This window comes from Mustela lutreola, chromosome 5 (genome assembly GCF_030435805.1).
Source record: "Mustela lutreola isolate mMusLut2 chromosome 5, mMusLut2.pri, whole genome shotgun sequence".
Lineage (NCBI taxonomy): Eukaryota > Metazoa > Chordata > Mammalia > Carnivora > Mustelidae > Mustela > Mustela lutreola.
The window spans coordinates 42,723,741-42,746,054 of record NC_081294.1 but is presented as its reverse complement, the minus strand read 5'-3'; the positions used below and the strand labels follow the sequence as shown (position 1 = coordinate 42,746,054).

The 22,314-nt window shown below is 54.3% G+C and overlaps 1 protein-coding gene and 1 long non-coding RNA gene across 7 annotated transcripts in view; one reads left to right on the top strand and one right to left on the bottom strand.

Annotated features, from left to right (window-relative positions):
- The window catches only part of TNIP1 (TNFAIP3 interacting protein 1), a 48,473-nt gene that overhangs the window by 18,254 nt on the left and 7,905 nt on the right, over window positions 1-22,314 (top strand). For 4 of the 5 annotated variants that reach the window (XM_059174071.1, XM_059174072.1, XM_059174073.1 and 1 more), the window contains exons 2-12: window positions 1,418-1,589; window positions 2,755-2,889; window positions 4,235-4,320; window positions 5,660-5,743; window positions 8,087-8,278; window positions 11,832-11,926; window positions 13,504-13,624; window positions 17,564-17,653; window positions 19,358-19,423; window positions 19,577-19,708; window positions 21,918-22,046. In XM_059174071.1, the coding sequence (XP_059030054.1) occupies window positions 1,454-1,589; window positions 2,755-2,889; window positions 4,235-4,320; window positions 5,660-5,743; window positions 8,087-8,278; window positions 11,832-11,926; window positions 13,504-13,624; window positions 17,564-17,653; window positions 19,358-19,423; window positions 19,577-19,708; window positions 21,918-22,046 (1,266 nt within the window). In that variant the 5' untranslated portion in view covers window positions 1,418-1,453. The remainder of the gene's footprint in view (window positions 1-1,417; window positions 1,590-2,754; window positions 2,890-4,234; window positions 4,321-5,659; window positions 5,744-8,086; window positions 8,279-11,831; window positions 11,927-13,503; window positions 13,625-17,563; window positions 17,654-19,357; window positions 19,424-19,576; window positions 19,709-21,917; window positions 22,047-22,314) is intronic. The other variant, XM_059174074.1, reaches the window with a different exon arrangement.
- On the bottom strand, window positions 13,624-17,747 carry LOC131831789 (uncharacterized). 2 transcript variants are annotated; one of them, XR_009353803.1, is made up of 4 exons: window positions 17,255-17,747; window positions 14,922-15,030; window positions 14,420-14,818; window positions 13,624-14,113 (listed from the first exon to the last, which is right to left on the bottom strand). It is a non-coding gene; the product is annotated as an uncharacterized LOC131831789 (long non-coding RNA). The 2 variants fall into 2 exon arrangements; XR_009353802.1 differs by having other exon boundaries at window positions 14,420-15,030.

Below are 22,314 nucleotides of genomic sequence, written 5' to 3'. Positions count from 1 at the left end.
CTTTCAGTGAGCCCTGTGTGGGTGCTCAAAGGGCCTTTGCGGATTCCTGACTGAAGCAGTTTTTGCTCTGGGGGTGGTGACCTTGGAAGGGAGGTTTTAGGGCCCCAAGTCCTTCTGAGGGCCCCAGTGAAGCCCTTTGGAGCTCTTTCCTGTTGGCTAGCTCTTTGCAGGGCTGGAAGCCAGGTCAAATTTTCAGCCTCAGGGCCTTTGTACTTAACTCTTCTCTCTGCCTAGAATATTCTTCCCCCAGATAGCTAGTTCCCTCAACCCCTTTGGGTCTTGGCTAAAATGCCTCCTTCTCTGTGAGGTCTTTCCTGACAGCTCCACTGAAAATTTAAGTCCCTGCCTCATACTTCCCTGCTTGACTTTTGTTCATAGGTAGGTCAAGGTCACCTCCAATACTGTGTTTATCTCCCTTTCTATCATCTTTCTGTCTTGGCCACTAGAATGCAAGCTCCAGGAGGGCTTTTTGTCTGTCTTATTAGCTGGTCCTTTCCCAGCACCCAGTCTGGTACCTACCACAAAGTAGATAATACATGAAGGAATGAATGGAAGGAGGGCGTTTCTCTACTAAGTTCCAGAACTGGGATTCTGAGACCACTTCCCACAGCGGTATCAAATGAAATAAAGCAGATGAAACTGAACACACTGATGCAAAACCCTGGCTGGCATGAGTAGATAGCGGTTGGATGGAAAATTCGTCTGTTCATTAGAACTGTAAGGGGCAGACCGTACGCGATATGTCTGAAGGATGAGGGTGACCGTGTCAGTTAGTATATTAAACATTAGTCAGGGTTTTTTCTTCTTCTTCTTTCTCTTAGAGAAGAGGACATACCTATAAATGAAACCTGGGATTGGGTTGACTTGCTTATCCCTTAGGGCCCCGGGCGTCTTAGTCTAAAGATCACTGATTTAGTGTAAGACTTTCATTTCCCCTCAGAGTGGGGAAGGGACTGTCCGCCATCGCGCAGTGAGCCAATGGCGAGGTTGTTGATTCATTCACTGAATGTTCACTGGGCACTCACTTGATAGCTCTACGGAGCTGGGTGCTGGGGCTGTAGGGTCCCCCTCCTTCTGGATCCTGCCGACAGGACAGGAACTAGGTGGTTTGACTTCCAAGTGCATTGCTCTTTCTTGTAGCCCCCACTGGTACCTCGGGTGGGTTGCTGCTCCGAATGAACCAGCAGGGCAGTGAGGCCGCTTGAAGAAACTGGTGGCACTCTGGGGTTGTCTCTTCATAGAGACACGGTGTCTGGCTCAAAGGGGGTGACTCTGCTGTTCTGGTGTCCTATGTCCAGGCTAGCCTCGAGCGCTGTGCTCTCTCCTGGGTGATGGGGACCACCTTGCGGGGGCGCTGACGGACTAGGGTGTGTCAATGGCCTGGCCAGCCCCCTCACATGCTGTGTTGTCCTTACAGCCCCGTGGGCGCCACGGCAGGGCTTGAGCCACCCTCATGGAAGGGAGAGGACCATACCGGATCTACGACCCCGGGGGCGGCCTGCCTCTGGGAGAGGCTTCCGCAACTTTTGAGCGCCTAGTGGAGGAGAATTCCCGCCTGAAGGAAAAAATGCAAGGGATAAAGATGTTAGGTAAAACAGAGCCTGCTGCCGCCCCCTACAAGCCACCTCCTGCAGCCTGCCATGCCTGCTGGCCTGTGCCTCGCTGAGCCGTCCCTCTGCCTCTCCTGGCACAGCGCTGGCTCCTGCCTTACAGCTCTGTCTTTGCACACTCCTGTAGCATGTTGGCAGTGTCCCCGGCCCTGGTTCCCTGGCCCCGATTCTGCAGCGCCATGGGGGCTGGACTCAGGACACCCTAGTGACCTAGAAGGAAGTGTGGGTGGGGAAGGGGGGAGGAGCTAGAAGGTCCAGTTTGTGCACATGGAAACAGAATGGCCTCGTCTTCTTGGAAGCAGCAGAAATGGGAGAGCTGGCCTCACCGGGCCAACAAGGGCACAGTCCCCAAGTGTTGGAGCAGGGAGCTGAGCTCGGCTTGAAGCAAAGCAGGGATAGGTCCTTTGGTTTCTTTTTTCCTGGCTTTTGCTCAAGCTGTCCCCTTTGCCTGGAACAAGTCTGCTTATGTCCCTATGACTGAACCAGTCCAGATGCCATCTCTTCCTCCGTGTGAAGGATTCACTGATGCCCTGTCCAGAGGAGTCTCTTTGCTCTCCGTACCCCTGAAACTCTTCCTTTCCTTTGCTGCCACCTTTTCTGGCCGTAGGCCTTGAGGGGTGAGCATAGGTCCCCAGTTTTCCAAATGCTTACCCCTTGCTTGGCAGATCTCTGCTTAGAATGGCAGATTCGGCAAGGGGGAGGAGAGTTCCCCATTTTCCACTTGTAGAAAGAAAACTGAGGCCCAGAGGAGTAGTGCTATTACCAAAGATCTCCCTTCAGACAGCCCCTGACTGGCGGGTGTAGGCTGTGGGTAGGCCCCAGGGCCCATGATCGCTGCTCTCAGAAAGCCCCTGGCTTTCTGTAGAGTCCCTCGCCAGGTATGGCAGGAATGGGTCAGCAAGACAGTGCCTGGAGGCCAGGAGTTTGTTTTCAGTTCCCCTCTACTCCATTTCCCCTGATTGCCGGGTCCCTTCTTTCCCTACCCATCTCTGCTTGGGGGGCGGGAATGATGTGTGTCGCACTCAGCCCACAGGGTGATGGTTGGGGCACAGCCCAGGGCCCGCAGCATCAGAAGCTACACAGAAGCAGGCTTGGGGTGTGGAGCCGGGAGAACGGGTCCACTGATCTGAGTAACTCTCCCCAGGGGAGCTTTTGGAAGAGTCCCAGATGGAAGCATCCAGACTGCGGCAGAAGGCAGAGGAGCTGATCAAGGACAGCGAGCTGCTCCCAACGCCGTCTCCCTCGCTGGCTTCCTATGACCACCTGGCTGAGCTCGCAAGTATGAGGGGGGCCCGGTGGGCCGCTGCCTTTCCCCAGACTCCTAACTCTAGATCTGAGCAGTGGTCTCATTCATTCAGAATTCATTCAGAAACCCACATCGCCTCCACTGGTCCTGAGGCCACAGACTCTCCTCCTCATTGTGTTTTGTCTCCAGTATCCTTCAGAAGGTCAGGCATGGAAGGGACCTCAAAATCATTCTGTCCAAAAGTGGCTGGGGACTCAGCACTCCAGAGGCCCTGGCACACCTTAGTGATGGGTCACAGTGCACCCAGGATGTGGCCTTAGGGTCTGTGGCAGCATATTTGTTCTGCACATCTTTAATGAGCAGCTACTGTGTACCAGGCATCGAGTTCCAGACAGCCACTTCAAGCCACTCAAGAGTTGGTACATGGGTGGAAAGCTCTCTGGGCTGGCCCCACTTGTTCCATTTTACCACGGGGGAGTCTGAGGCCTGTGGAGGAATCTGGATTTCCTGTTAGCCTGATGCAGTGTATTTCAGGTGTCAGGTACCTACACACCTATTAAAGGGGAAACACTGACTAGGGGGAAGGCTTGTAGTCCTGAGTGGGGTCACTACACTTTCCTTGGTGTGTCTCCGAATATAGGGCAAGGTCAGGGACCAGGAAAGCAAAGGTCCCCTCATGTGAGGCTGAAGTGCCTTCTGCTGCAACCTGCCTCTGGTCTTGGCCCAGGCCCGTGTGCCGGCCTTCTGCTGACTGGGGGTTACCTTCACTGAATGGACTAGTGAAGAAAGTGATGATCCCAGAGTCCACTGCGCTACAGTCAGCGGGAGCTTCCAGCCTCCACTGGTCTGCTCAGCAGTGAATTCGGAGTCCCAGCTCGGCTTCGGGCCTACCCTCTGAGGGGACATGCAGCCACCCTCCAGCAGCTGCAGGAGATCAGGGAGAGCCGTCTGAGTCCTGGTTTTGCCATTGCTGGCCATGTGACTGTGGGCCGGTTGGTGACCTTTCCTGGCTTCCCCTTTCGTTACTTGAAAGTGGAGATACAGAGCTGTCCCAAGTACTGGCTGAGATGATAAATACTTGGTTAATCATGCAGTGTCCCCTTTGTCATCAGGGAGGCATGTCCAGGGTAGTGAGGAGCAGAGGCCACCTTGGGATTTTTCCCAGCAAGTGCAGAGAGGATGTCTCTCCACCCAGGTTCTGTCCCCATTATTCCAGTCATTTTCCTAGGCTGCCTGCCCCCGGTGGGACCACCTCCTGTTTTCCCAGACTCATATAGGGAATGCTGAGAACGCTTCTGGCCCAGGCTGTCCTCAAGGGCACGGAACATGGGTTTTCCTCCTTTCCCTGCTGCTTATCCATGTGCTCTCAATTCTCCAGGAAAGGATGCAGGTGGTCCAGCACCGCCCGCTGACCCTGCACACCCCAGCGACAAACCTGAGCCGGTCCAAAAACCTCCATCCAGCGTAAGTTACATTTGGAACCATGGCTGAAAGTTGCCTGGACTTCAAGGGCCCTGTGGTAGATACAGGAATTTGGAGAGAGAAGGTTGAAGTCAAAATGCATGGGTTTTGACTTATTAGGTGATACTGGGCAAGTTGATCTCTGTCTCCTTGGGGCCTCACTTTCCCTGTTTTCAAATGAAGGTCATAGTTAACACTTAACCAGGAAGACCCCGGGGTGCACAGGGCATTCCTCCCATCCACTGAGTTGCATAATGCTGAGTGGGTGTTGACTGTACACAGTGCTGGGACACTGAATAGATGTGACCTGGAACTCTTCTTCTCCGGGGGGCTCAGACAGTACTTTCTCCAGATATGCCTTGAGAAGTTCTTCTTGGTATCTTATGACTGGAAGGGGCCATAGTGGTCATATGGTGTAGGGTCTTCATCCTACAAATGAGGTTCAGACAGGGAAGAACATTCTGTAAGGTCGTGCAGACCACTCAGGAAGTGGAGGTGAAAGGGATGCTTAGGAAGGTGGGGCTGAGATCCCGAGCTGGATTCTTGGTGGCGGGGAGGCTCAGCCGAAGCTGAGTGCAGAGACCCTTCTGCCTGTCTGCCCGTTCCTGGGATGAGGGAAGGGCTGGAATAGGCCTTGGAGACCAGATTCAACTGCAGTCCCAGAGCCAGTTCCTAGTTGAGGGGAGCCATTGGCCTGACTGTCAGTTACACAACCATGCATCCTGCGTGGTATGGCTGCAGGTATGATCGTCTGAAAGTCCTTGGCCACCCACCCTGCAGTTGGGTGACTCCTGAAAGGCTCTCCATTTTGTTGACGTATCCTTGAGCCTTACTGCATATTGGTCCACAACTCCGGTCTCTGGGACTGGGTCAGCAAGGCCAGCCCGGGACTGCCCTGGTATGGGCCCTGCTAATTGCGATCTGTGCTGCCGGCCTTTGCGTGAACTAATGACGTGCTCTCAGTTTCCTCATCTGTCCAAAGGGGATAGGGCCCTCTGATCTCTCTGTAGGTTGCTTTGAGAAACACTGGAATTTGCAAACATTCTAAACGTGCAAGGCCTAACGAGCTAGTTAGCAGTTCAAGGTCACTAGCCCCACATCCCCGTTTTACAGATGAGGAAACTGGCCGTGGAGGGGAAAGTGACCTCACATCACACAGTGGGGTGCGGGCAGACCTGCTGGGAATCCTGCTGTGGGGGCTCACAGGAAGCCATGTGGAATTGCCCTGTGGGCGCAGCCTGTGCGCGGAGGGGCTGCCCGGAGGAACTCCTGCTCTGTCACGAGGCCCCAGAGGGGCGAGGTGGTATTCTCTCAGACAGTCCCTAACTCCCTTTCTGTGCAGGGCACCTCCTCCGAATTTGAAGTGGTCCCCGCCGATGACCAGACTTCTCCCCCAGCAAGCGGCGGCCACGCCAGAAACACAAAGGTGAGTGGATGGCGGGTCTTGGCTCATCCCGCGTCTCCTCTCTGTTTCGGTCACCTAGCACTGGCAGAGAGGCACAGGATCTCTCACATCCCTGGGGCACTCTGGAGTCACTTGGGGTTCCACAAGGGGCTGGGGCAGGGGGCGCTTCTCGCTCACATATGCAAATTCCTGGCGGATGACTTCCCCGACTGGGGCCGCATATGCACCCGACCATTGAGAAAGCCTGGGCAGGCTGCCAGCCCCGCTGGTCTTGGCCTTGTGCTGGGCACCTCCACATACTGTGAGTCAGCTTCTGGGCCTGTGGGCTCCTAGCCTGGGGGGAGGAGAAAGGGCCAGAGAAGCCCCGAACAGCTCAAGGCAGGTGATTTACCCTTTTGTGCAGGCTCACTGCTCCTCCCGGGTCCACTTCTAGGGCGTTTATGCACACACACGCGCACACACACACACACACTCCTCCAGCTCTGGGGGTGTCTCCCAGCACCCTCTTTCCATACTTCACCCTGCTTGCTGCCTTTACGCCAACTCTGTCCCCCTCTGCTCTCTCTTAAAATGGCAGACTTAGTGGAAAACCATTGCGGAAGGTCTAGAACATTCTTCATGAGTTTTGAAAGTCCTGTCCTCTCCTCCTTCTGCCTCTGTGTCCACTTTGAGATTTTTTCAGTGCTGATAATAAGGCAGGAAGTGGCGTGACTCTTCCCCATGGTTCCTGTTTCCTCCTCCCACTGAGGTCTAAGGGACAGGTGTTGCTCTTTGATTCACTGGTGGCGTGTTGTGTCTGTCAGTCCCCCTACATTGCAGGGTCCCCATCAAGTGGTCATCTGGCTTACACTAGCACGCCCTCAGTGACAAGTGGCTCCTCACTGTATTGGGCAGGTCTGAGCATCAGAACCTTTCTGATGCCTGGAGGCTCTTGAGATGCTGGCTGAGGAGGAAAGATAGCACCCGCCCTCCACCCCCCCCTGCCCCGCCCCTGCTCAGAGAGTATGTCACTCTATGACCTTGGCCCAGTAGTTGCATCGTGCTGTCCCGCCATGTGCCTCGTCTGCACCAAGCAAAGGCAAGACAGCCTCTGTGCTCCCAGGGAGCTTGCAGGCTGGTGGGAGAGATCATGGAGATGAAGTGGTCCACGAGCCTTAAATAGAGCAGCAGTCAGCACCTCCGATCCTCTGTGGGAGGAGGCAGTGGGAGATCGGAGGCCCAGCAGAAGCAGCAGCCTCAGCTCCTGGGTGGATAAGGTGCTAACAGTATTGCGGAGCCATTCGCCGACGCCATGCAGTGGCCATGGGGCACCTCCAGGGCAGCCGAGTGTAGAGACGAGGGAGCTCAGCATGGCAGGTGCCGGATCAAGAGTCAGAAGCTGACGTTCCAGTCCTGGCTTTGCCACTGAGTCACTGGGCAACTTCGGGCAAGTTCCTTCTGCCCGTACTGTGGCTTCTCAGCCTGAGCCCTGAGGCTCCCCACGGCACTGATGTCTGTGACTTCCATAAGTGTTTAGGGGAGGCTGCTGGAGGAGCTGAAGTGTGGGCCCAGCTGGGAAGGATGGGCAGAGGGGGCACTGTGGGAATGAAGACCGAGGAGGCGTGGGGCCTGGTGTGTGGAGGTCTAGGCAGGGGATGGTGGGGAATCAGATACCCAGCAGGGGAGCTGGGCTCGACGCAGTGAGCTCTAAGGGGCCAGTGAGGATCCTTGGGCTTGGTGTTGGCATAACTAAATACCATTGTTTGGTAAGAATGTTCTAGACAGGAGAGTGGCCTAAAGAGAGAGAGAGACTGATTACTGAGATTAGACCCACAGTTTGCTTCATTTCTTCCATGTACTACTAGATTGGGGCTATTTGAACCTTCTGAGTGCTTGGACCATTCCCAAGAAGGGATACACCTACAGACACAAAAGTAGTGTAGGTTTCTGCATGGCTCCCTAGTCGAGAGTCCCTGAACCAAAGAAGCAGTGCTGTTTATAAAGGGACACCCCTCTCCTGGGCTTGCAGCTTTCATATCTCGTTAATCCTCCTGAGAACCCTGTGAGGCAGAAGGGAAGAGGGGAGTGTGTGTACATTTATTAGGGGACTCGGAGGCCTGGTGGACAAGCGGTTTACCCGCAGGCACCCAGTGAGGCCCAGAGTGTGGGAGGAAGGTGGACCCAATGCTGGCGAACCAGCCTGGAGCCTAGGAGTCCCAAGTCCTGCCTCGTGAGTCAGCCTCATACAGGGAACCTGTGTAACTAGAGAATTTCCCTGGGGTATGTGGGGCTTGGGGGGAAACTGAGTCATGAGGCATGGGGTGGGGGAAGCTGAGGGAGAATGGCTGGTGGTGAGTGGTCCATGTGCCCCCCTCCCCCCACCAGGTGTTGGGTCCCCTGCCTCACGAGGACAGCAACCTGATGCTGCATTTGCAGCGCCTGGAGAGCACACTGAGCGTGTGTGCCGAGGAGCCGGACCACAGCCAGCTCTTCACGCACCTGGGCCGCATGGCCCTAGAGTTCAACCGGCTGGCCTCCAAGGTGCACAAGAATGAGCAGCGCACCTCCATCCTGCAGGTGAGGCCGACTACGGGGCGTGGGGTGTGGGGCGGGGATGGCAGGTGTGTTCCCTCTCCGCCTCCCCCAACCCGCTCTTCCTGGGGAGCCAGGGGTCCCAGGGGCCCCTCCGAGGGTGATGTTGGGGGCCGACCTTGGGCTTACTGTTCAGGGTGGCAAGCAAGGTCAGGAAGTTGTGGGAAGGCCGGAGGAAGAGGCAGGAAATTGGAAAACGTGTGTGGGTAATGCGAACGTCACAGTCAGGGGTGCCGCCTGGGAGTGGGCCTGGGCACTTGGCGGCAGCCCCGCCTCTAGTGGTGGAAGAGTTGGGATTCGGCCTGCAGTCCATCATGCTCTGAATCCCATGCCCAAAGCGCCCTTCCCGCCTCCCAACCCTCCCTGTGCCGTGGCCATGACGTCAGGTTCCCTCCTAGGCCGGGCCGGGCCTTGGAGTAGAATGGTCCTTGCTTCCAGTAGGGACTTTTTGGTTTATTCAGCTGTATGAGGATGGACAGGTCACTTATCCTCTGTCCTGCACTGTCCCTCTCAGTAACACGGAGTTGGGAATGCCTCCCTCGTGGGATTGCTGTCCCGGTGGAGCACCCAGGGCAGCCTCAGATGCAGCATGTGGTCACTGTTCGTGTTTTATGGGGCTCGGTCATCCGTACCAGGCTGGGGATCTTAGCCTCAAGGGCCTGGGGCAGAAAAGGATTCCCAGATGGCGAAACTGAGGCACTAAGGGGACCCGAGGCCTCCTTCCTGCCTTCATGCCAGTCACTGTTCAGTCACTCGTCTGTGGTCTCATTGATGTCAGCAGACATTCAAGACGCTCCAGTTGTTGTGGGCCGGGGGGAAGGGGGAGTCTGCTGTGTGTGACCTTGAGAAGGGCTGGGCTGACAAGAGCAGGGGTGGAGTCCAGGCTGGAGACACATGTGAGGACAGAGGTGAGGGGCAGAGGACCCCAGGGAGAACGCAGGACTCCCATCCCCCCATGAGGGAGGCGTGTGTTGAGGGGAGTGACCGGAGCACACCATGAGGGTCTCGGGGTCGGGGGGAGTGGTGGCCAGGCTGAGAGTGAGGTCTTTCCGCCATCACAGAGGCTTAGCAGTGTCCAAGTCGAGCTCCGGGGAGGTGAACGTGGTGCGCTATGTGCAGTGAGATCTCGAGTGCTGACCTTTTGGCTTTGAAATGGGGATCAATACCAGGCCTCATAAGAGAGGGTCCTGCCAACCTCCTTTTTTATGCATCGAGCTCTTGTGTGTTGCCTTCTTGGTTCTTAGTCATGTTGGTACGAATTTTATCTTATTCGGCGGCTTATCCACTTTGTGTTTGATTTTGTTGCCTTGCACTCCCTGCTGGACTATAAGCCTCTTGCGGAAGGGCAGCTCCTTACCTGGCACGGTCACTGCTGTGTCCTAGGGGCCAGCATATAGCAGGTGTTTCATGCACGTTTTTGAGTGAGTGAGTTAGTGATCAAATGACCTTACAGGTCTGCTCTTTTGGCCCCTTCGATGGAAGGTGATGACCTTGGTGACATCCTCTGTTGGCTGTTCTGTGCCCAAGGCATTTGCCCAAAGACGCGGAGGAAGCAGCCCTCTGGACTGGCAGGTAGACAGCGCACGAGTCCTCGTCCCGGCCTTCCCTTCATGACCAGAAGCAGGATACTCTCTTCCCGCCCAGGGCCATGGCATCCTGGGCATTTGCCTAGCCTGTGGGTGGAGGCACATTAATCCGGTTTCTCCTCATTTATTCATTGATTCGTTTCTTGGTTCACTCCACAAACACTGTCAAAGGCAGTTATGGTGCAAGGCTTCTGCTAGGCACTGGAACCAGTCAGGGTAGTCTTCCGCCCCCTCGGCCTCGGATCCCTTGTGTCCTGCCAGCCTCCGTTTCCAGGCTGTCTCCTCCACGCAGCCTTCCTGGGTCTCCCCTGTGTTAGTCAAAAAGGGCTAGGTTTTGCTGTGGAAACAGACAACTCTGAAGTCTCCCTGGTTACCGTACAGGTTTCCCACAGATCCTGTGGGGCAGCGGCTTGTTTCCGCTCCTCAGTTACTGAGAGGCCCAGGCTGACAGACACCCCGGCCTCGCATGCCCTTTGGGCTGTGAGGCAGCCTCAGCCACCGGGGAGAGAGACCAGAGGACTGTGCCTGGGCCAGCCCAGCAGCGAACACAGGTTGCTGCTGCTCACTTTCATGGACCAGGAGTAGGCAGGTGATGGCAGAGAGCCCGGGACTTAGAAACAGAAGGGAACAGATGGTAGGCTGTGACCACCACCAGCTGTGCGCTGGCCCAGCTACAGGCCTTCCCTCCCCTCTCTGTGCAGGGGGCAGGGGGGTGGGGAGGACACCCCAGTTTCCATCTGTCACATGGAGTGGAATCCCAGCCGTGATTCTTAGCAGCTGTGCAACCTCATGCAAATCACTTCACCTGCACCGGCCGGGCTTTTAAAACGGAGAGTTCAGTAGCTTTGGGGAAGCCGTGCGGCTCCCACAAGGCAGTGAGTGGAAGAGCACCCGGCCGTGGACGTGATGCGTACTAGGTGCTCACTAAGTATGTGTCTAAAGAGTGAGCACCTCTGTACGGACATGCGCATCACGCACGTCCCGCCCTCCAGGTCTGTCCCTGCCATCTTCCATGCCCCACCCCCCGCCTCCCAGCAGGAGTCCACAGATAGCATGGGGGACTGGCCAGCTCCAGAGGGTCTTGTTTGTAAAGGAGGCAGAGGAGGTACTGTTGTCCCCGTGTGGAGAGGAGGGAGCTGTGTGTCTGAAGTGAAGCAAGCCTGAGCGGCACCTGAGACCTTGCTGAGGTCTTGAGCAAATGCCCTCTCTCGCCATCTGACCACACCAGAAGGTTCTGACCTTCCCTGGGTTGACTAGCTCATGGGCCTCCTGGGACATCGCTCTTCACTTGTTCGTTCCTTCATGGGGCCGCTCAGTCATGTGGTCGGGCATTCCCTCAGCAGAGTTGAGTGTTGGCTGCGCTAGGTCCCGAGCTGGGCTGGGGATTTGACGGAGGACAGGAGAGTGGGGAGGGGCTCTCGGGCCTCTGGGTGCTCACAGACTGTGGCTCTTCGGCTGTCCTTGTCACAGGTCCTAAGCAGGGGGACCGCAGGGGTTATGAGCAAGGATAAAGGCAGTGACCTCACTCCCCCAAGGTGTGAGAGTCAGGGAGGACTTCTCTGACAAAGGGACGTTTAGGCTAAGAGCTGAAGCGGGAGTAAAAGTCAGCTGGGGGAGGGCTGGTGAGGAAGAGTGTTCAGTGCTGTGGGAACAGCAGTGGAAGAGGAGGAGGGATGGAGCTCTCTGCCTAGCAAGACCTGAAGGGCCTGTGCTGATTCTTGGTTATGCATGCTTATGGCTGGCTCCCGAGGGAGAGGATGCATAGAGGAGCCAGTATGGGCCTAGCGCCTGGATTCCCAGCCGTCCTGAGAGGGGCTTGCTGAGGCCACACAAAGGGTATCATGTGTTGGGACCTGGTGTGGCTGTGGCCCTCCTCTGGCCTCCATTGTCAGCCTGCACTTGGGAGGCACCCCTGCCCTCACCTTGCCCCCCGTCTACCTCTCTGCTTGCAGACCCTGTGTGAGCAGCTTCGGAAGGAGAACGAGGCCCTGAAGGCCAAGCTGGACAAGGGCCTGGAACAGCGGGATCAGGCTGCTGAGAGGCTGCGGTAAGTCCTGGCTCCTCAGGAGCGAGGAGTCAGATGGGCAGGAGGAGAGGGTAGTGCCTGGCATTGATTTTTCTGGGCTGTGGGCTGAGGGCTCTGAGGCTTTTGATGTCGGGTCTCCTGGTCCTTCTCCCTGGGTGCCCTCTCTGGCCCTTTTAATACTGTTCTCAAGGGCCTTGAGAGCTTCAGAAGAAGGTCTGCACAAATTGGGCTCCTTCCTTAGGAACTTGCCCCCTTGGCCTGTTAACAGCAGCCGGCCCACCTGCTGTTGGGACAGCTGGGAGAGGGCTTGGGACTTTGCTGCCCTCTGCTGGTCACCATCATGTCCTGCCGTTTTCCTGCCTATCTTCAGGAAAGATCCCTCATTTGCCTCAGGGGTCCCTCATTTGCCTCCTGGCTCTCCATTGTGCCTCAGAGTCACTGCGGGTCTGGAAGAGTTCGCACTTCCAGCCCTCCCTCCTCAGCTGAGCTCCTGATGCAGTGGATGTGAGGCAGGCCTAGGCATTTTCCCGAGGGCCTCTGGGATTACGATGTGGGTAGACCCGGGATCACACTTGAGAAACAGTGCTCTTGTCAGAGTTCGAAGGGCCCTTCGAGATTACACAGGTCAGACCTCGCATTGTGCAGAGGGAAGACTGGGGCCCAGGGAGTGCAACAGGTAACTGCTGAGTCCCTGTGCCATTTTGGGTGATTTCCTGGCCGAACACTTGGAGGTTTAAGAGCCATAATACTCCATCCATGGATCCGAGACCCCAGGTGGAGGAAAGACTCAGGACTAGAAAGCAAGAGTGCAGGTCCCTGCTGTGTGACCTGTGGAAAGCCACTTTACTTCTCTGTTTTTCTCTTATTACATGGAAGCTTGGCTGGCAAATACAACGTAAATATTTTCCCAATTTTACTCATACCTGAACCCACGTCAACACTTTCTATTATGTTCTATGTCACCTACTTTCTCGGTTTAAGAATTGGCTTTGATTTGAATCATGTTTTTCCTGAAAATTATGATTTAAAAAACTTGCCATTAACAGAATAAATAAAACTCCGAGTTAATAGAAAACCGTATTCCCTATGAATAGAAGACAAGCCCAACAAGAAATACAGCAAACATGGAAGGGTGTTACTAAGTTCTGGCAAAGTGCCATGGCCCTCGGGAGGCTCTGAGCCTGAAGCCTGCCCTTTCCTGCAAATAAGGCAGAATAGCACGTCCTGGAGGAGAGCGCCAGACCTGTTGGCCTCAGCTGAGAATGTTCCCTGCTCTACACAGGAGGTTTGAAGCCGACTGGAAAGAGTGTAACTTGCTCTCTGGAGTGTGATCAGAGTCATTTAATGAAGGTTTTGAGTGACATCCTAGAGATGTCATGTGTGCAGAGCCCCCACCATTGGGAAACCCTGCTGTTGATGACCAGAGACTTATAGAGAAGCCCAGATTGCCAGCAAAGAGGCCTAGGGATTCCTTCTTTGGTTTGGGTTCCCACCTTCTCCAGGACTCAGCTATGCTTCGGAAGAGTAGTAGGTCTAGGAACCCCAGCCTCCTTAACACAGGGCCAGCAACGTGACCTCTGTGTTTGCCTCTGACCCAGGGAGGAAAACCTGGAGCTCAAGAAGTTGTTGATGAGCTGCGGCAAAGAGGACACCTGTGGGCAGCCAGGCTCACCAAAGACGGAAGGCGTAGGCAAGAAGGGGGTGGCCGGACACCAGCAGGTATGTGCCCAGAAACTCCTTCCACGGCATCCTCGATCATCAGGGCCTGGCCTCCGCGGCCACCTCCCGTGGCAGTAAGCTCCCCACCTCCTGCCGCAGCCAGCATCCCTGGGTCAAGGTTCTTGTTAGATGGCATCTCCTCAGCTCAGCTTGACAGTCCGTACTTCTGGAGCTTCCATTCCTCGGCCCTCATTCAGCATCCCATCCCTTGGTGTATACACTCGGGATTTTGGCCGTGACCCTGGCTCGGTGGTCCCCAAAGGCCATCTTTTCTCCAGGCCGAGTAGCTCCAGTTCCTTCGGCCACTGCTCACAGAGAGTGGTGTCGAGTCCTTCGCTCATTCTGGGCACATTCCCTAAACGTGGTCCCATTTGTGAAGGTCTCTGATGGGTGGGTCTCAGATATTCCTGGCAGAATGGGGTGTTGGGTTGAGAAAGCTCCTCAGGGGACCCAGGTGAGCTCCTGGGATTGCGTCCTGGGACCTCTGACCTGGAGAGAAGTGGGGGTTAGCTGACGTTGCCATGGCCTGGCCCCCCCTTCCCATGGCCGCTCCCAGCTGTGGCTCACATCCAGTTCCCAGGCAGGAGCTGGCACTCCTCCCTTGCCTGCTCTGTGTCTTTCCCCCTTCCCACAGAGCTGAGTCTCAGCTTTTTCCTGACACGTTTTCCCCTTTTAATGGGCCTTAATGGCTGCACAACAGGACTCAACATCTTTAACAAACCCCACACCTATGTAATAGCAGTAATTATCTTAATAACTTAATACCTTGTTACTATGTGGCAATGTGGAACTCACCAGGGACTTGCAAATCTGTCATCCTATTTGATCTCCACTCTACACGTATGCTAGGCAGGGAGGGGATGATGACTCCATGACAGCCTTGGCAGGCGGTGTGGAAAGGTCACATGACTTCCTGTCACCAAGCTCCCTGCATCACCTGCTAGCAGGCTGGCCAGCAGGGCAGCAGAGACGCACGCTGATAAGTGGCGAACTTCAGCCCATGACGCCCCTCCCTTCCTCCATTCACCCCTTAGGGCAGAGCCCTCCTGGGCTGTCCTTTTATGGAAGTGACCCATGGAGCCCCCTCCTGAGCCACGATGTTGGGGGATTCTGTGGGCAGGCCTCTTCACTTTCCCCAGCCCTTCGGTGTCAACTCATGTCGCTCGACTCCCTGGAGGTGCAGCTCTTAGCATCCTGCTGGGGAGGAAGGTCCCATGGGGGGGGGGGTGTTAGAGGCAGTGGCCCCTGGAGCCGCATGCAGCTTGAGTGCTTACCCACCTCTTGCCAGCATAGTCACCTTGGATGAGTTACACAAACCAGCTGTGTGGCTCCAGCTTCTTCTTTTGTAAAATGAAAGCGATAACACTGGCCTCAGAGGATGTTGGGAGAATTCGGTGGCGTGATACCTGTGAAGTAGGTTTAGCACCGGGAGCGTATGGTAACCTGTGACCTTAGCTATTGCTTCTCATGGCAGCTTTGGTGCTGGCAGCCAGGCAGGCTGACCCTTCTCTTCTTCATGGAGGTTAAGGGTGTACCCCCAGGAGCCCCCATCCTCTCTTCCTCCTTGCCCTGTAAGGAGGCAGTGGGCTTCTAGGGGCAGGCCCATCTCTTGCCTTCCTTAAAGGCCAGGGTCTCTGGAGGGCTCCCCCAGCCCACTCCCCTTCGTAGCTCGTTCTGTGGTGTGCTGACAGGCCTCAGCCTGCAGGGGGCACTGGAGCCTCACAAATGCTGCCCTCATGGCCCAGGCCCGCCCACGCCCACCCAAGCCCTGGGGGAAATGCAGGGAGTTGGGGGGCCAGGGGATACAGAGAGTGTGGGCAGTGACCCCAGGACAAATGCTGACAAGCCCACAGGATATCAGAGGTTGGGGCCTTCGGAGCCCACCTTGTTTGGTCTCCTTGGCGGAGAGCCAGCACTCCACCGCCAGCCTCCTAAGCTGATTCTGCTCTTTCACCTCAACGTCTCCTAGTCCAAAAAATTTTTTTCAAACTTTATTTTGAGATAACTTTAGATTTACAGAAGAGTTGCAAAAGTAGTCCAGAGACTTCCCGTACCCCCTTGACAAGTTACATAACTGCAGTTCAATAATTGAAACTAGAAAATAAACAGTGATATTAACTAAAACTATAGACTTTGTTCAGATTTCGCTGGTTTCTTACTGCATCCTCCTCCAGCACTTTCTGTCCGGGCATCACCAGTCCTGGACCCCGCATTTCCTTAGATTCTAATGGTCTGTGACCTGTCCCAGCCGCCTCTTCTCTTTCACGAGCTTACGCTTGGGAGTTCTACCGGCCAGTGATTTTGTAGCGTGTCCTTCAGTGTGGGTCTGACTGGTATTCCCTCATGATCAGATGAAGGGTGTGCCCTTGAACTTGGATGGGAGCACAGTAGGAGTGACGGCATGCACTTCCTGGTGCATCCCGGCAAGGGTACATGACGTCACTGTGTCTTATGACCGTCCACACTGATTGCTGGCCAAGGGGGTATGTGTCAGTTTCTCTGTAATAAAGGAACTAGCTTTCCCCTTATGGTTAATAAATACTTAGTTCTGAGGAGAAACTTTAAGACTACGCAAATGTCCTGTTTCTCCTTACACTTCTTATTTTAGTATCCATGATGGATCTTTACCTGCAGAGATCATGACCGTAGTAGATTCTGAATTTCCCTCGCTCCTTCTCTGTTAGTAATGGGAATTCTTCTGTAAGGGAGAGTTAGCCCTTCTCCCCCACTTACTTATCTATTCAGCTAGTCTTTTCTACCAGTTATGGACTCAAGGATATTTATTTTGTTCTTTGGGTCATCATCTACTACGACCATGATCTATGTTTTTGTTCACATTGTTCCAGCTTAGGCCAGAGGAAGCTCTTCAAGTTGTCCCCTGTGCCCATGAGACATGCCTTGCTTCTTCATATTATTATTGAGCACTTTCTTACTTTTCCTTTTCTTTTTTTTTTTTTTTAAGATTTTATTTATTTGTTTGAGAGAGAGCATGAGAGAGGAGATGGTCAGGGGGAGAAGCGGTCTCCCCAAGGAGCTGGGAGCCCGATGCGGGACTCGATCCTGAAAGTCCGGGATCATGACCTGAGTTGAAGGCAGTCGCTCAACCAATTGAGCCACCCAGGCACCCATTTCTTACTTTTTCTTTTAAAGATTAGTTTATTTTAGAGATGTAGGGGAAGGGGCAGAGGCAGAGAACCTCAACAAGCTTCATACCCAGTGCAGAGCCCGGTGTGAAGCTTGATCTCACGACCCCAAGATCATGACCTGAGCCAAAGTCAAGTGTCACACGTCTAACTGACAGAGCCACTCAGGCACCCCAGCGCTTTCTTACTTCCTGGCACAAGTTGTTCCCAACTCTGCTTCTGTTTTACCTGCCCCTGGAATCAACAATCCTTCTCTAAGGAGCCCTGCCTCATTTTGTTGGAGAATAGCATTTAGAAACAAAGATCTGGGCACAGGATGTGCTCACTGCTCCTGGAGTGTCACTGGGTTAAGCTCTCTCAAAGGACAGAGCTAGGAAGCACATGTACATGTACTCATCACACATACCTATCTTTATGCCATATCTTTCTAAACAGGTTTGTAGTAAACATTTTATAAATTGTTTTTTTAAAAAGCCATAACTCTTACCTTCTAGTGAAGGATTTTTGGTTGATGTTGAGTGGGGGACGGTGGCAGTGCCTTATAGAGTCTGAGCAGGGGAAGAAGTGGCCATGGGAAGGGGAGCAGAGAGCAGGAGGGCAGGCGGGCAGGGGAGGAGGAATAACGATCTGGATAGACTTTCCAGAGCAGGCTTAGTCATGGCTGGGATGTAGAGTGGTGTCCTGGCTGGTGGGCAGATTAGAGAAGTGGGGGGTGAGGCCTGGGTCCCTGGGTAAAGGCCCTCAGGAGCCTTGTTCTTTGAGGCTTTGCTGAGGGTCCTTCTGTGGTTCTCTCTAGGCTTGTGCGGCAGCAGGGAAGAGCCCAGAGGTGGGGGCCTTGGGTGCAGCTGAGAAGAAGGTAAAGATGTTGGAGCAGCAGCGCACTGAGGTAGGTGGTGGGGGTGGAGGGGTGGAATTCAGGGAAGAACCTCCTTCCCTCCTGGGCCTGGCAGGATGAAGGCCCTCCCTGGCCCCCTGTCTCCTCCTCCTCGGTCACCATGGTGGTCACCATGGTGACCACAGAACCATCTGTCCATGGGAGAGAGACCTGCCACCTCATTCTGGGCTCTTGTTTCTTAATCAGTTCCCCTGCCTACAAGGGTCACTCAGAAGATGTGCCATTTGGGGCCTGACCTAAAATTGTTGGCAGGGGATAGTTTAGGAAGGCTCCTCTGGCACACCCTGGATGGTGGAAGGTAGGCAGGTGGCAGCATCGGGTGGGGAGCCCGGAGCTCCTTTGTCACCATGCTGCTGGGTCAGAGAGGGACTGTCACAGAAGAGGAGGATCGGATGCCTTCTCACAGCACTGCTTCTCACCAGCTAGCAGTCTCCAGAATTGAGGCTATGCCCATGTGCCCCCACCATCTCCCACCCCAGGCCAGTGTTTCCAGACTGGAGGCGGAAGCCCAGTCCTGTCTGTTGGCTTCGCCATTTCACCCCCCCACCCCCACAGCTCAGCTTTTCCTCTGGATTCCTGGGCCTTGCTGCCCTCCCTGGGCCCCCAGCCCGGGAGCAGGTCAGGCTTCCATCAGTCTTCTGCTTACGTGTTCATCAGTTTCAGTTTTCTTTTGGTTTTGCTGTAAGGTCTTCGTTCTGATGACAAAAGTAATATAATGCTCATTAGAGAAATATTGAGAATCTTTCCACCTAGAGATGCCCACAAGTTGGCAACAGTCCGAGTTTTATTATGTACTTAATTAATGCATAATCTGTTTTTTTAAAATAAGCAGAAAAAATTATATCCTCCATACTGCATGATTGCAGATCACAGGTTTTTCTTTTCTCCTCCAAAATCAACTATATCCTTGAGGGTCACTGTTTATGTATCAGACACACACTCTATTTCTTCACTTTTGAATACTCTTCATCATATGCTAATGTGTCTGAAATGGGGATAGCTTTTCCTATCGTTTTATGTATTTAACAGTGTAGGATTGTTTTTCTTCCCTGAGGAAGTGGTGTGTCACGGAGGGCAAATAATTCGGGTTGTCCTAGAAATGTACCAGTGTATGAGGGGCCTGATTTTCTTACTAACTGCACAGCTTCTCATTTTCAGTTTCTAGTATAATTTTCTTAACCCACGTCCTACGCATCAGTAGTCCTCTAGATTTTGCCATCACGCAGACGTTGCTGAGACGGCCAGCCTGGTACTGGGTACTTACGCACACTCGTGCGAGGGCTCCTTCAGGTTTCCTTTTCAGACACCAGCAATGAGTTAAGGAAAACGAAAATGGGAAGCTTTCATACGCAACCCCAGGTTGCACGTGTGTTGTGTAACCATACTCCAAAATTACATAATTTTACGTAAATTACATAAATTTATGTAAATTACATAAAGTTTACAGAATTACATAATTTTACTGCTCCTTTGGTGTTAGTCTTGCTTCCCTGGTGAAGATAAAATATAGCGCTTGATAAAGGTTCCGCCTTGGGGAACGTGGAGTCTTCAAGAAGGGGAGGGTTCAAGGCAGAGCATCCGTGACCACCGTTCTCCCACACACACCGCATACACTGTGACAGCCAGTCCGTGTGGAGTTGTCCCTCTTTGTGCCTTCGTTGCCTGTCTCCTGCTAACCCCAGTCTCTCCCCACAGTTGCTCGAAGTGAACAAGCAGTGGGACCAGCATTTCCGGTCTATGAAGCAGCAGTACGAGCAGAAGGTAGTGTGGGGTGATGGGGACTCACGGCTGAGCCCCAGGTGTGTCCTCTCGAGACCTCCCCGGTCTCCACCCTCTGCTTCCTTCTCAGGAGCCTTAAACGTTGCAGGTTCACCCCTTCCCTCACGCACTCCCCGTCTCTGCCTTTGAACCTAGATCACTGAGCTGCGCCAGAAGCTGGCGGACCTCCAGAAGCAGGTGACTGACCTGGAGGCCGAGCGAGAACAGAAGCAGCGTGACTTTGACCGAAAGCTCCTCCTGGCCAAGTCTAAGATCGAAATGGAGGAGGCAAGTTGACTACTGGCCCTGCAGGTTCAGCTTGTGAGACCTCTCTCCCCAACCTCAGTAGCCAAGAGCTCAGTGTAGTAAACAGACAGTGGGGGGTGGGTGTGGGGGGCGTGGCCAGAGTCAGGAGGCCTGGGGGTCCCAGCTCTGGCTCTGGCGCTAAGGGCTGTGTGGCCACAGGCAAAAAGCACTTTCTTTCCCTGTACCTCAGTTTCCCATCTGAAAATTGAGGAGATTGGATTAGCTATTGCTTCCCCTATTTTCATGTTTGCATGTAGGAGAGCTTTTTGTTTAATTAAATGATTTGTTTAATTAAGATGTTACAGACTGGGGAACCATACAGGGAAGCACAGAGTATAAAAGAGACACATGCAGGCTGCTCCAGCGCTTGCTGGGAGTGGGCGGCAGCTGAGTGTTTAGAGTAGTGGTGGCTGTTTAGAGTGGGTTGGGAGGGGGGCCCTAAAATATCAGACAGAGCTCCCTTTCTTCACTGTCTAGCCGCTGTTCAGCAGAGTGTGCACTTGGCGCCGTGCTGGGCACCAAGACTCAGCGGGGAACAGATCAGCGGGTGGGAAAGAAATGGGAAACAAGTCATTACAGAAGCAAATAGGAACAAATGTGTTCAAGTATCACAGGAGAAGTTCCAGGGAGTGAGGGGAGGGCATAAAGGGGAGCCAGGTCTGGTCTGAGCCGGGCTGGGAGCAGGTCCTCTGAAGAAATCGAGTCTGAGCCCTCAGTGTGTGACTGATAACAGCCAAGGCTTTCCAGGACCCTGGGACAGCTTAAAGAGGAAAGGCCACTGGGAGCCCCAGATTCTTGGAAGATTGTATTTAAGTCGTTGTATCTTTCCCTTCATGGGAACTGGGCACAGGCCACTTGTACCTAGCTTAAAAATGGCCATTTTCAACACGGATTGCATTGCACAGTTCCCTCTTTCAACATGTGACCCCAGGGGCTTTATCTGAGGGTTTGGCCTGCCTCAGTGACCACCTCGTGCCTTGAATGTGTGTGTTAGGGAGGACACTGCCTGTCTGTTCCCCAAGGGCAGTCACATCTGTGACTGTCTACCAGACCCCTGGCTCTTTGGCCCCTTCCCCTAGCTTACATGGGTGGGTGAGACAAGTCCATGGGATGGGACAGGTCCTCCCTGTTAGCTGGGAGGAGGTGGCCCTGTGTTAAGGACACATGGTGACAAGAGACCATGCTAATCCTGGAGCCTCCCAGTGGGAGTCCAGACCCCTCCCACAAGTTCTGCCCAAGGCTGCCCTCCCCAATCTCTGGCTGACCTCCCTTATTTGAAACACTTCCTTTGACTTGCAAGGGGAGAGGGAGCACCAACCAGAATTAGGAGACCTGGCTTCTAGCCCCAGCTCACTGTGCGGGCTTAGGTAAGTCACCTCCACTCTCTGAACAGTCATTTCCCATCACATTAAAGTGTATGTGCTGCCGAAGCGAGCACTCCCATCACATTAAAGGATTAGGACTTGATGCTCCCCAAAGGCCAGTCCAGCTGTGGCCTTCTGCAGTGAAGGAGTCCTGCCTGTCCCATAGTGGGTGTGGCAGCGGGGCTTCCACCTGGAAGCCCTCCCTGGTTTCTTCTCAGCTGTGATGCCCTTTCTTTTCACCTCACAGTAGTTTGTTTCTCTGTGGAGGAACACTCTACCTTTTATGCTGCATTTATTTCTCTAAGTATCTTCTCTTCTAGGCTTAGAGACTGTAAGAGCTAAGAGATCGTTTAGATAGTCTCAGTGGTTTGACCACTTCTGTGCATCACAGAAGACGTCAGTGTGAATCTGGAGGAAACTATGGCTCTTCTCCCTAGAAAATTACACAGGCAAAATATTGCATCCCATTTTGGAGCTCATAGACCTCCTGACACCCATCCGTGGCTCGTGTGAAGAGCCCCCATCCGGTGGCAGATAGGGGAGCATAGACCAGAGAGTGAGTGACAGTGGCCAAGGTCTCAGCTCATTGGCAAAGTTGCTGGGATCAGAATCCAGAGTCTTTCACTGAACCGAGCTGCCTTTTCCTTGAGGACGGGATGTTCGGGCATTAGGGCTCTGAAGCCCTGCATGATGTCTTCACGCGAGCACTGGGGACTGCTGAGGGAGAGGCAGAGAGGAGGCCTGGCTGACCAAGGCGGGGGCAGGTGGGGCACGGAGTTCAGGCCTCCGGAAGGGGCCCCTGCTGATCAGCCCTGTGTTCCCCGCAGACTGACAAGGAGCAGCTGACAGCAGAGGCCAAGGAGCTGCGCCAGAAGGTCAAGCACCTGCAGGATCAGCTGAGCCCGCTCACACGGCAGCGGGAATACCAGGAAAAGGAGATCCAGAGGCTCAACAAGGTGGGCGCCTTGTATCTCCTTTGGTGGCCTGTTTGCTGCTCCATCTTCCCCTCCAGCAGGGGGAGGTGCTCCTCTTCACTGGCCTGTGTGCCCCCAGCACTCAGCACAGTGCCTGGCATCAAGCCCTTGCTCTGGAAACGCCTGCTGAAGGGAGGCGTGAGCAGAGGCCCCAGGGTTCCTGCCCTTGAGAATCGGAACCCAGGGAGACGGGGCATCTGGGTGGAAGCTGGATTTTAAAGCTGAGGCCCGCTGCTTTGAGCCCAGGCAA